Genomic DNA, 12,766 nt, shown 5'->3' on the forward strand with positions numbered 1-12,766 from the left:
ATAATAGAGAAGTCCCAATAGTATAGAAAGGAATGGTATGACCATCTACTACTTATGAATCAAAGCCAAATACCAATGAAAACCTATGAGTATAGACGCAAGGGTAGAAGAAGGATTGGATGACCATGAAGAACATGGTTTGATTAGTTTTAATTTCTTGATGTCAGAGCAGGCAAATATGTCTGCCCTGTAAATGTATGCAATCATGTATGAAAAAAACAATGAACAGAAAGCTAACACAGTTATCAGTGTATCAGTGTTTAAATGCCTTTTGATAACTCAGCATCTGTATATTCAGTGAGTTGTTACTTTTACTCCTTAAATTGTAAATAAGCTTAGTTCTATTTACAGTTTAATCTTCACAATATGTGGAGAAAAATATATATGAGAAATGCATAACAGTATGAAGTTACATCATTTTAGAATTTATAGACATCTATTAACCTGCAGAGGGGTTTAAGAAAAAGCATAGTACACCATAAAGCGGTATGAGAATTCAGATTTAAGTGACATAAAGTTCTCATACCAAGTTGTAAAAAATTGTTGGTTAAAAGGTTCCTCATATATAATTTACACATTATGTACATAATAATGTGTCCAATGTGCTTCATGTCTCAGCATTATATGTAAATATTCACACCAGTAATATGCAAAATGTTTGAATATAAGTATACTCTAATGTTCTCCTTAACTGTAACACAATACTGTATGATTCTGAATCAACTTTATAAATACAAGTACCTGCTTTGAAATAAATGTGAAGCAACAGGACCAAATAAAAACTTACCACATAGTTATTAAGAGGTTTTATTTCTATTGGCACATTGCTAACTAAGTGCATTTAGGATAACAATTATTTAGCTTTAACAGTTATGAAGAATCAAAAAAATGTAACTCTATGATACAAAAATAAGCAGACCACATTAGTAATTTACAAAAAAAATTTTACCTGCCCATTACAAAGAGCATAAGAGATACTCCTATGTAAGCTGCAAACATTACAATCCAAACATCCTTGGAGAAAGGATCCATAAATGAAAATAGCTTTGGTGCAGCCTTCATTGGTTTCTTGTACAGGATAGCAATACCTGGAAAAAGTATTTGTATTTACAGAAACCAAAAAAAAATTAAGTAAGCCTACTGTAAATTAAATTCTTCATTCATTCTGTATATTGTAGAAGTTGTTTATGGGTTATAGATTATTGAAACAAAAAACATTTAAAATCCTGACACTAGTCTCAACTGGAGAAGCAACTCATATTTTATTAATATAGAGAGCATGGTTAAACATGCTCTTACATTCTCAGAAGAGCTAAAATTAACTCATATTTCTAAAAAAAAAAAAAAAAAAAAAAAAATATGGGTCAAATAAATTGCAAATACACATCACTTTTTCAGACTCTTCCTGGTATTATTGAATAATTAACTTGATTTCCACATATTTACATTCTTACTGTAATTCTTTAAGCTCCATGACCACTTCACCTATGCTAGTCCCAACATCATTTTTCCTGTAATGATGCAAGAAGCTAATAAAAATATAAATTATATGACAATGGATCCTTATGTTAAATTTGGAAGAATAATTTCATACTGGAAGTTTCTCCATGTGCTGCATGACTGTTTATTTGTTTAGAGAAAAGGACACTCCAGGTGCTCTTTAGAACTCTATTTTGTCTACTACCAGCTTTGTCTTTTATGTTAAGCCATTGTCAACTGGTTCCGAAACTGCCATAATTATGATTGATACACGCATGTACATAACGATACATGTACATAACTATACATCTACATAACTGAAGACAATGAAATGAGGCTTACATATGTATACTGCTGGAAAAAAATTAGTACACCTAGAAGGACGACATTGATTTTAATCCAATTATGGCATATGCCACATGGGGGTAGCAGATGTACTAATAATGATTTCAGCATTGTCTGCAAACAGATAGTATAGTGGTATCTGTGTCCACCCTTCGATAGGGAATGCTCACAGCCAGTAGGGCCACTGTGGTGCAAATATGTGAAGCAAGCAGACAACAGTGTCACAGAGATGCACTCATGCTTCCTATGGTCAGCTGAGCAAGTTTGAAAGGGATCAAATTGTAGCCTTCCAAGGAGCAAGATGATCCTTTTATACAACTGCTACACAAGTTGGATGTGCTGTATCAGTTGCACAGCGATTCTTTTATCAGTGGTTATGTGAACATTCTCACAGCCATAGATGATGTTCTGGATATCCCCGCAGCACAGACATGTTTCCCGGGATCGTCATACTGTAGGGACAGCAGTAGCAGATCATAAAGCTATCATAGAACAGATAAGAGGGCTTGTGAGACCAGATGTGTCAATATGGACAGTTGAAAACCAATTATTAGAAGTTGGACAACAGGAACATTCATCTCTAGCACATCTACTGCTCACGCAACAGTGTTGATGTGCATGGCTTGACTGGTGCTGTCAGAGAATCATTTGGAAGATGGAATAGCATGGCATGGTTTTCAGCAATAAAAGCAGATTCTGCCTGCATAAAAGTGATAGTTATTTGTGCATATGACGTAAACCTGGTGAATGCTCACACACAGAGTGCATTCATCCAAGACAACTGGTCCCATCCTGGGCCTTATGTTTTGGGGTGCAATGAACTACACCTTTGGTGTTTCTGGAGGGGGCACTAATCATTGTTTGGGACATGCAGAATGTTGTTAGACCCATTCTTTTGTCATTATTGCAACAGGGAGGTGGTGTGTTGTTCTAATATGATAACACTCAGCCAAACACTGTGCATAAAACTCAAAATGCTCTGAAAACCATGCAGCAACTTTCCAGACCAGCATGATCTCCAGACTTGTCTCCAGTCAAGCATGTATGGTATATGATGGGTTGAGAAGTGATTCATGCAACTCATCAGCCAACAACTCTTACCGAACTACACAAACAGATCGAGGAGGCAGGAAATAACACATCTCAGGACAGTATTCGCCATCTGTACAATCGACTGGATGCCAGGTCATTGCCTGCATTGCCACTCATGGAGGCTACACCACATACTAATATAGGTGTTTCAGCATGGGTAGATAGTTGGTAACTCAGCACCATTTGTGCTATTGATCTGCAAATGTAATCATTTCATGTACTCCATATGCACTGTTGCAACAATAAACTGTGAGTGAAATAGAAACCTCTAAAAATGTGTATTAATTTTTTTCCGGCAGTGCATATGTACAGATACATTATAAAACTTATAGTGGAGAAGTAAGGACCAAAGCAAAAGTCTGGTATATTTAAAATCTTGCTTGTGTAATGTTATCGTGAGGTTATGGTTGTCTCAAGACTTTTTTAAGTCATTACATTATAATTATTCTTTGAGTTTGTGAAGATTTATGTTCTGACATGTCTGAGAATTCTAGTTTGTATGTTTTGTAAGGAAGAGACTAGCAATATTTCTTTTAATAAAACTGTAACACAGTTGCAGTGGACCAGGCACCCATGTCAGGTGTAGAATTAGGTTTTTGGTGTGCAAAAATTGAACTACAGGGAACTTCAGGGGTTGTTAGCACAGCTTGGATACCAGTGTAGCTTGGATGTATCATGGAATGCTTACAGAGTGAGTTCAGAAACATCTAAACACCATCTAGATACAATTATGAATTAGTGGAGTAACATCACAGAAATTATGAATAATAGGGTGGCAGATGTCCAAGAATCTCAAGCTTTTAAGTGTGCTCTGCTCATTAAGAGTGTTTTCTTTTGTATTTTTTAGGTCATCATAAATTTCTGTTTCTTAACAAAAGTCCATATGTACACCTTCATTTTCATCTTCATTTATGTATGCATATGTATCAACATATTTATGACAGTTTCAGAACAATTTGATAATGGCTTATCATAGAAGTTGAAACTTGTTGTGGATTAAATAAAGTTCTACAAAGCAACTGGAATGGCCTTTTCATTAATTTCATATTAATCAATGAAAACAAAGTGTGGCTGTTCTACAATACATCAGTCACAGTTTTTTGTTTCAATGATGAGTATGCCACATTTGCAGTAATATAATTTTTGATAGAAGTTAGATCATTATACATTCACACTGCAGATTAATTTGTAATTATGGCCACATGTTGAGCACTATAAATTTTCAACATGTATCAATATTTACTACTTAATTTGAAACATGAATGTAAAATGACTCATCCTACTTCATAATGATTTATCATGCAAGTGAACCATGAAACATGAAGTTAACTAACTAATTAATGTCTGCCATTAATAATGGGATACTCATTGTAAAACATTTATTGTGCCTCTGTAGTAGTGTAGTAGTGTCCCAGCTGTGCTACCAACCTTACAAGGCTGTTCACACCTAACAGCTACCCATCCAGAGTTGTTAACAAAGTATTTCAGGAACTTTGATGATGCATGAGCAAACTGTCAGGGGAGGATCTTCAATTAAATCTAATATTATCTTAATCATCTCCATTTCACATAAAGTATAAGCAGATCAGAGAACTAAGCGTGATGGAAGTTTTTGCTAAATTAATATGCTGTCTTGAACTTTCTTTCCTGAATTTATTGTTCATGGTTAGATGACTTTCTGTTGTCCATAAGAACTTGAATACATTGCTTAATTATGCACAGGTATGTGCATAATATTTGTTGCGTATCTATGGAAATTGTGGAAAAAAGTGTTCTCCTAACACTGCACATAAATTTTTGCATTTCCTCACTTCTGTCTCCTGTGTATTCTAAACATACAATTATACATTCGATCATTTCTTGAAAAGTGTTAATTCATTAACTGTTAATACATTTCCATTCTAAAGTTTAAGACATTTGAAGCTGTAACCTTACTTCACTGACAAATTTCACTTCCTTCACCATCAGAAATTCCCTGCAAACAGTCAACAGAACTTAAAGCCATAGCAAATCCCCAAAACCAGTATTAAAGTATCCTCTTATACCCACACTGTGTACTAGAAAACAGTGGCATAGTGTACTATAATGATTTTCTGTATTTTCTGTTCCATTTACATGGTGTGTACTCCAAGACAAGCTTTATGCCCTCCACCTATAAAAATCTAAGTTGCAAAAGATATATATTGTAGGAAGTAATATGTTTGTGGCTCATTTTGTATTGTGAATCTCATAATTATTTGATTAAGGATCTCTGTATTGAACAACACCTATTGTGTAACATCTCTCCCTGTTTTTTTGTCCACATTTTGCTCCCACCATCTCTGCCCCTTACCTCCCAACCCCCCCCCCCCCCCCCCCCACGCACACACACACTGCCACTCCATATCCACAATTCCCCCTCCACTGCATAAATGTTTTCTGATGACTGCTCAAGTATTTATTCATCATTTTCTTGGTACATTAAATTTCATTCAATTTTGAATGATGCTACAGTAACCTTGTGGTCACTGATTCTTATCTGTGCATTATCTTAAACAAAACCCTTGTGAGTTGTGTGTCTCATTAACTACTCAAGATAATTGATAGAAAATATGTTTCGTGCAATGGCATAAGATTACTGGACCCCAGCTCCTGTTCTAATTAACTGCATCTTCCAGTACAGGCACAGCAGTTTTAAATCTCTTCTCATCCCTGTGGCATGATTAATTTAAGTACCTTAGATGATTTTCCAAGCTTTCTCTGAATATTTTTGCCAATCTGATACTTTTTAACAACTACCATTGGTGTAAAGACTATTTGGTTCAAATGGCTCTGAGCACTATGGGACTCAACATCTTAGGTCATAAGTCTCCTAGAACTTAGAACTACTTAAACCTAACTAACCTAAGGACATCACACACACCCATGCCCGAGGCAGGATTCGAACCTGCGACCGTAGCAGTCCCGCGGTTCCGGACTGCAGCGCCAGAACCGCTAGACCACCGCGGCTGGCCGTAAAGACTATTTGACAGAATATAATTTTCACTGCAGTTTGATGTTAATTTTAATGAGCTAAAGTAATTCAAAAACCTTATACAAAATGATTCTGTGGTTTTCTAATACCTTCTTTTTTTAATATTTCCGCTTTCTGACTTGCAATGATGTTTATTTCCTTTACAAAAATTACAAGAGGCCTGCTCATGGCCCTGTTTTCTCATACAGTTATATCCTCATGTGGTATACAGGGTAGTTTTTATACTCCAAAAACTCCATCATGTGATGCCAAATGTATTCTACCACTCAAGAAACTGCTTTCTGAATGTTGTGCGCCTGACTACAATTCACCACATGATAGAATAGATGAAGAAATAAAGTTGCAACCAGGGTTATATATACAACTGATACAGCCTAAGGATTGAGACTTACAGTCTCCGCACCAAGGCAACAGGCATCACTGGTGTCAATATGAACAACAATTTTGCAGCTGTTGGCACCCACTGTGCTGAATACCTGCTGCAGAGCCTTCTCCACATATAAGATTAGATCCACTGACAGTCAGACTAACTTCATTGAAATTCTTTCTGACCTAGCTGCTACTTCCTCGAGGAACTAATTATCTGCCTCTGATAATTATCTCCTGTCCAAAAAACTGAAGTGGCTCAGGCTTACTGAATAGTAATTTCATTGAGGGACAACATTTCACTTTTTTTAAGGCAAATGGCAAGAGACATCCAACCAATACCCAAATTTGCCCTCTGCCTAGAAATCCGTGAACCCTCCACCTTCCGTGAATCACCCCTTGGGCGAGGACAAACTAGCAACATCAAACAAACCTGAAGGTTCAGTGGTGTCGGGGAACACTAGCAGTCTCAATGTACATTTCTCATTACACATTTTTATTTTCTTATCAGAAAAAACTGAATCTGGCTTTGGCTGAAATGTGTTAATGTACATAATTTTTATAAGTCATGTATATCGTTGAAATGAAAATGCTGGTATGATTGAAGATTCCTATTTTGATTTTATCTTCCATTGTTGAGTATATATCTCTGTTTTCACCTTTTATAGTTATAAAGCTGCTAGCAATTCTTTATTCTTTAACTGTATTTGTAACCGAACTGATAGCCAATGTCTGTCTGTATAGTAAGTCTTCACCACTCTAGTAGATAACTTATTATTCTCTTAATTATTTTGAGACCTTTAGTTACCTCAGTTTGGAATTTTATAAGTTATATTCTTCTTTACGTATATTTATGTTTACTTCAGTAGGCCTAGTGGTACCCCAGATTGTAACTTATCATTGTTTGTGAAATAACAGTGTGTTTAGCAAACACAGTATAAATTTATTTCATGATATACCAGTGAGATACTTGCTGCAATCTTCTTGTGATTATTGCCAAGAGAGTTCTATGTGTTGAGCGAAAATTTTTCATAGTACTCTCATTCATATGACTGCCATAATGAGGCAGTATATCTGTGGAGTAGTAGTGGAGTTCAGTATTGACAGCTTATGCCATCCTGACAACTACATTAAGGATGAAATTTAGACATGTTCCAAATGAGCAGCAACAGCATAGAAAATCAGTGTATAGTGGAATGAGAAAGGTAGTGGAAGGGCAATGTTTTACTAAGTGCTGCCTTAAATTGACACACCCATTAAACAAGAAATGACAGGATACGATGATAAATTACATTGGCAAAACACTATGAAATAGATGTACAGATTGAGGCAATCAGCTACACAGAAACATCACAAACAACAGATTAATCAACAAAAAAATGAAAATAAAAAATTTTGTTTGTCACTTTTATTTTTAGTCACTTCCCTTACTTGGATATACATTTTCCTTTTTGTAATAAGAAATCTAGAAATATTTCATTTGCTAGGTTGTCAGTCACATCTAACCAACCACTATGTTTCCATTCAGATAACATATTCTCTAATTCAGAACTGTTGATCCTCTCTCATCACTTGTGTCAGTATCTCATAGAGTGGCTGAAAGGTATTTGAAATAACATCATCACTGGTGTGAAACTTTATTTACAAATAAATCGCATACCTAAATTCATGAACGGCATAGTAAAATCCACAGCACTCTCCCGTTCAGCTGTAATTGTCAAGTCTGTGATAGCCAAATCTGCATTCTGTAATGTAAAAAATATAATGATATTACAAAGAAAAAAATAAAGTATAATCACAGGTAGTGTGACATAAATGACTCACCATTATAAGAGTACAAAGACTAATAAAATAAATGTAAAGTTGTGATATACATTTTTTTTTTTTTACATGCATCAAGTTCCATATGACCAAATTGAGGAGCAAATCTCCAAGGTCATGGAAAGTGTCAGTGTACGAAATTACAACATAGAAGTAATAACAGATAAAAATAAAATATTTATGAACCAAAAGAAGCCAATCCATAAGTTTAAGTAAATACAATCAACAATAGAACAAGAATCAGCTTAATTTTTCAAGGAACTTGTCAACAGAATAGAAGGGGTGATCCATGAGGAAACTCTTCAGTTATGATTTAAAAGGACATGGATTACTGCTAAGATTTTTGAATTCAAGCACCTTTCTGCACAGGAGTTAAGGAAGTCTGATCCATATGCAGGTATGATTTCTGCCGAGTGTTAACTGAGTGAAAGCTGCTTATTCTTGGGGATAAGCAAATATTGTTAACAAGAAATGACAGTAAGGAATATATAAATATTGAGAGGCCAATGTCAAAATACCCAGATTTGTGAAGAGGGGTCCATAAGTGGTTCGTGAACTTACACCCCTTATGGGTGGAACCGCCCGTTTCTGAGCCAAAAATGTCCTTTTGGAATGGGAAGAGTTACCCCAAAAAATAAGCAAAGTAGAATAATTTTTCTGCTGAAAAATCACTCAGTTCAGATATCGTTTGAATAATAAAAATGGCAGTACTGAGTCTTTGAACAAGATCCTGAGCAAGGGCTTTCCATGAGAGTTTACCATCTATCTGAACACCTAGAAATCTTAACTGTTCAGTTTCACTAATCATATGCCCACTCTGTGAAATTAAAACATCAGGTTTTGTTGAATTGTGTGTTAGAAACTGTAAAAACAGAGTCTTACTGTGATTTAGCATTTCTTTATTTTCTAAAAGCCATGAACTTATGTCATAAACTGCACTATTTGAAACTGGGTCAGTATTGCACACATCATCCTTAACTACCAAGCTAGTGTCATCAGTAAACAGAAATGTTTTAGAGTTACCCGTAATACTAGAGGGCAATCATTTACATAAATAAGGAACACTAGTGGCCACAACACTGATCCCTGGAGCACTTCCCACTTGACTTTATCCCACTCAGACCCCACATCACAGCCATTCTCAACATTGTGAATAATGACCTTTTGCTGTCTGTTGCTAAAGGAAGAGGTGAACCAATTGTGAGCTACTCCCCATATTCCGTAATGGTCCAACTTCTGGAGCAATATTTTGTGATCAACACAATCAAACACTTTAGTTAAACCAAAAAATATGCCTAACATTTGAAGCCTTTTGTTTAACCCATCCAGTACCTCACAGAGAAAAAAGAATATAACATTTTCAGTTGTTAAACAACTTCTAAGGCTGAACTGTACTTATGACAACAAATTGTGTGATATACGATGATCAATTATCCTTACATACACAGCCTTTTTAACAACTTTAGCAAACAGTGATGGCATAGAAACAAGTCTAAAATTGACTAAATTATCCTTTTCTCACTTTCCATAAAGTGGCTTTACTACTGAGTGCTTTCATCATTCAGGAAAGTGACCATTACAAAAGGAAAAATTACAAATATGGCTAAATATGGGGATAACATGCACATCACAGTACTTTAATATTCTGCTAGGCACTCCATCATATTCATGAGAGTCCCTAGTCTTCAGTGATTTAATTATTGACTCAATCTCCATTTGTCTATATCACAGATGAGTATTTCAGACATCAATCTCGAACAGGCATTTGCCAAGAAAGTTATATGATTCCCTATAGAAACTAATTTTTTATTTAATTCACCAGCAATGCTCAGAAAATGAATGTTAAATACTGTACATATATCTAATTTATCAGTAACAGAAATATTTTTACTGCAAACTGACTTAATATAGTCGACCTTGTGCTGCTGACCAGACACTTCCTTCACAACTGACCATATGGTTTTAATTTTAACCTGTGAATTAGCTACTCTATTTGCATACCATATACTCTTTGACTTGCTAATAACATTTTTAAGCACCTTGCAGTACTATTTGTAATGGTCTACTGTTGCTTGACTGTGACTGCTTCTAACATTTTGATTGAATTCCCACTTTGTTCTACATGATATCCTTATACCACTAGTCAGCCACTCGGGCTGCCTATTACTACTGCTAGTATCCCATCTAGAACATTCTAAAGGAAAGCAACTCTCAAAGAGCATGAGAAATGTAATAAGGAAAGCATTATATTTATCATCTATGTTATTGGCACTATAAACATCCTGCCACTCTTGTTCTCGACATTGTGAATAATGACCTTTTGCTGTCTGTTGCTAAAGGAAGAGGTGAACCAATTGTGAGCTACTCCCCATATTCCGTAATGGTCCAACTTCTGGAGCAATATTTTGTGATCAACACAATCAAACACTTTAGTTAAACCAAAAAATATGCCTAACATTTGAAGCCTTTTGTTTAACCCATCCAGTACCTCACAGTCGTTTAATGAACAAAGTAAGAGCATATGGACTATCTGACCAATTGTGTGATTGGATTGAGGAGTTCCTAGATAACAGGACGCAGCATGTCATTCTCAATGGAGAGAAGTCTTCCGAAGTAAGAGTGATTTCAGGTGTGCCGCAGGGGAGTGTCATAGGACCGTTGCTATTCACAATATACATAAATGACCTTGTGGATGACATTGGAAATTCACTGAGGCTTTTTGCGGATGATGCTGTAGTGTATCGAGAGGTTGTAACAATGGAAAATTGTACTGAAATGCAGGAGGATCTGCAGCGAATTGACGCATGGTGCAGGGAATGGCAATTGAATCTCAATGTAGACAAGTGTAATGTGCTGCGAATACACAGAAAGATGGATCCTTTATCATTTAGCTACAAAATAGCAGGTCAGCAACTGGAAGCAGTTAATACCATAAATTATCTGGGAGTACGCATTAGGAGTGATTTAAAATGGAATGATCATATAATGTTGATCGTCGGTAAAGCAGATGCCAGACTGAGATTCATTGGAAGAATCCTAAGGAAATGCAATCCGAAAACAAAGGAAGTAGGTTACAGTACGCTTGTTCGCCCACTGCTTGAATACTGCTCAGCAGTGTGGGATCCGGACCAGATAGGGTTGATAGAAGATATAGAGAAGATCCAACGGAGAGCAGCGTGCTTCGTTACAGGATCATTTAGTAATCGCAAAAGCATTACGGAGATGACAGATAAACTCCAGTGGAAGACTCTGCAGGAGAGATGCTCAGTAGCTCGGTACGGGCTTTTGTCAAAGTTTCGAGAACATACCTTCACCGAAGAGTCAAGCAGTATATTGCTCCCTCCTACGTATATCTCGCGAAGAGACCATGAGGATAAAGTCAGAGAGATTAGAGCCCACACAGAGGCATACCGACAATCCTTCTTTCCATGAACAATACGAGACTGGAAAAGAAGGGAGAACCGATAGAGGTACTCAAGGTACCCTCCGCCACACACAGGTGGCTTGCGGAGTATGGATGTAGATGTAGATGTAGATGTAACAAGGTTTGAAAAAACTCTCTATTCCTGTTGGATTAACTTTCCTACATAGTTTGTAATTATATGTGACATTTGTTTGAGTACAAAAGCCTTTTAGTGTTAAAATTTGTGCATCATGGTCTGAAAGGCCATTCACGCTTTTACTAACAGAATGCCCATCTAGTAATGAAGAACGATTAAAAATATTGTCTATGGCTATGCTACTGTTCCCATGCACCCTAGTTGGAAAAAATACAGTCTGCTCCGGATCATATGAATTTAGGGTTTCTATCAGCATTCTTTTTCTTGCACAAGCATATACAAAATTTATATTGAAGTCAACACATATAACTAATTTCTGATAATTCCTACAAAGTGAATCAAGAACACTCCCTAGCTTGAGCAGAAATTCTCTGAAGTCAGAGTTAGGGGACCTATGGACAACAACAATTAGAAGTTTTCGACTGCCCCTGCACAACATTCAAATATCTGTTCAGTGCAGTCCTGTGATACATGTTTTTTTACATACAAAGCCACTCCCCCAGTCTGCAAGGAACTCTTACACTTTAATATCACTTACTTTTCAGGCATCACTCAATATTTATTTTGATGTTATTTAATTTTTATTTCTGTGCTGTGTTCACTTCTGAGCCTGGTGTGATACAAAGCAGGGCAATGGGTTTCCTCCTAAGACCTGTATGTTTGATATTAGTATTTGTGATGGTGAGTACCTCACATAACATATGTCATTGGAATGTTAATTACATTTTGTTTTTAAAATAAAGGTTTGCAATGTTAATATTAATGGAAGGAGTAACAGTAAAAAACCAACACATAGTTGAGGTGCTGAGCAGCCAATAAGCCCACATATATGACGGGAAGTGTTTCAAAGCTTTCCAATAGTGCCCTTCTTCAGAGCCTGCTAGTACAGGGTATACATACACACAAACATACAGATGCATAGCTTTATTATCATGCCCTAGTAAATTATACGAATAGGTGGGAGAGAAGGTATTGAAACCATAGGGGAATTTGGATACAGTGTATTTGCCTTGGGTCCAGATGATAAAGTTATCATTGATGAACCTGAACCAGAATGGCTAGGATGGTTTCCTCTAGACAGTCCATAAAC

The 12,766-nt window shown here is 36.2% G+C and overlaps 1 protein-coding gene across 1 annotated transcript in view; it reads right to left on the reverse strand.

The window, feature by feature from the left end:
- Positions 1-12,766, reverse strand: part of LOC124721723 (glutamate receptor ionotropic, kainate 2-like) — a 541,952-nt gene that overhangs the window by 112,623 nt on the left and 416,563 nt on the right. The window contains exons 11-12 of the mRNA XM_047246817.1: positions 7,956-8,040; positions 950-1,088 (exon numbers count right to left, since the gene is read on the reverse strand). Coding sequence (XP_047102773.1) covers positions 950-1,088; positions 7,956-8,040 — 224 coding nt within the window. The remainder of the gene's footprint in view (positions 1-949; positions 1,089-7,955; positions 8,041-12,766) is intronic.

This window comes from Schistocerca piceifrons, chromosome X (genome assembly GCF_021461385.2).
Source record: "Schistocerca piceifrons isolate TAMUIC-IGC-003096 chromosome X, iqSchPice1.1, whole genome shotgun sequence".
NCBI classification, from domain to species: Eukaryota; Metazoa; Arthropoda; class Insecta; order Orthoptera; family Acrididae; genus Schistocerca; species Schistocerca piceifrons.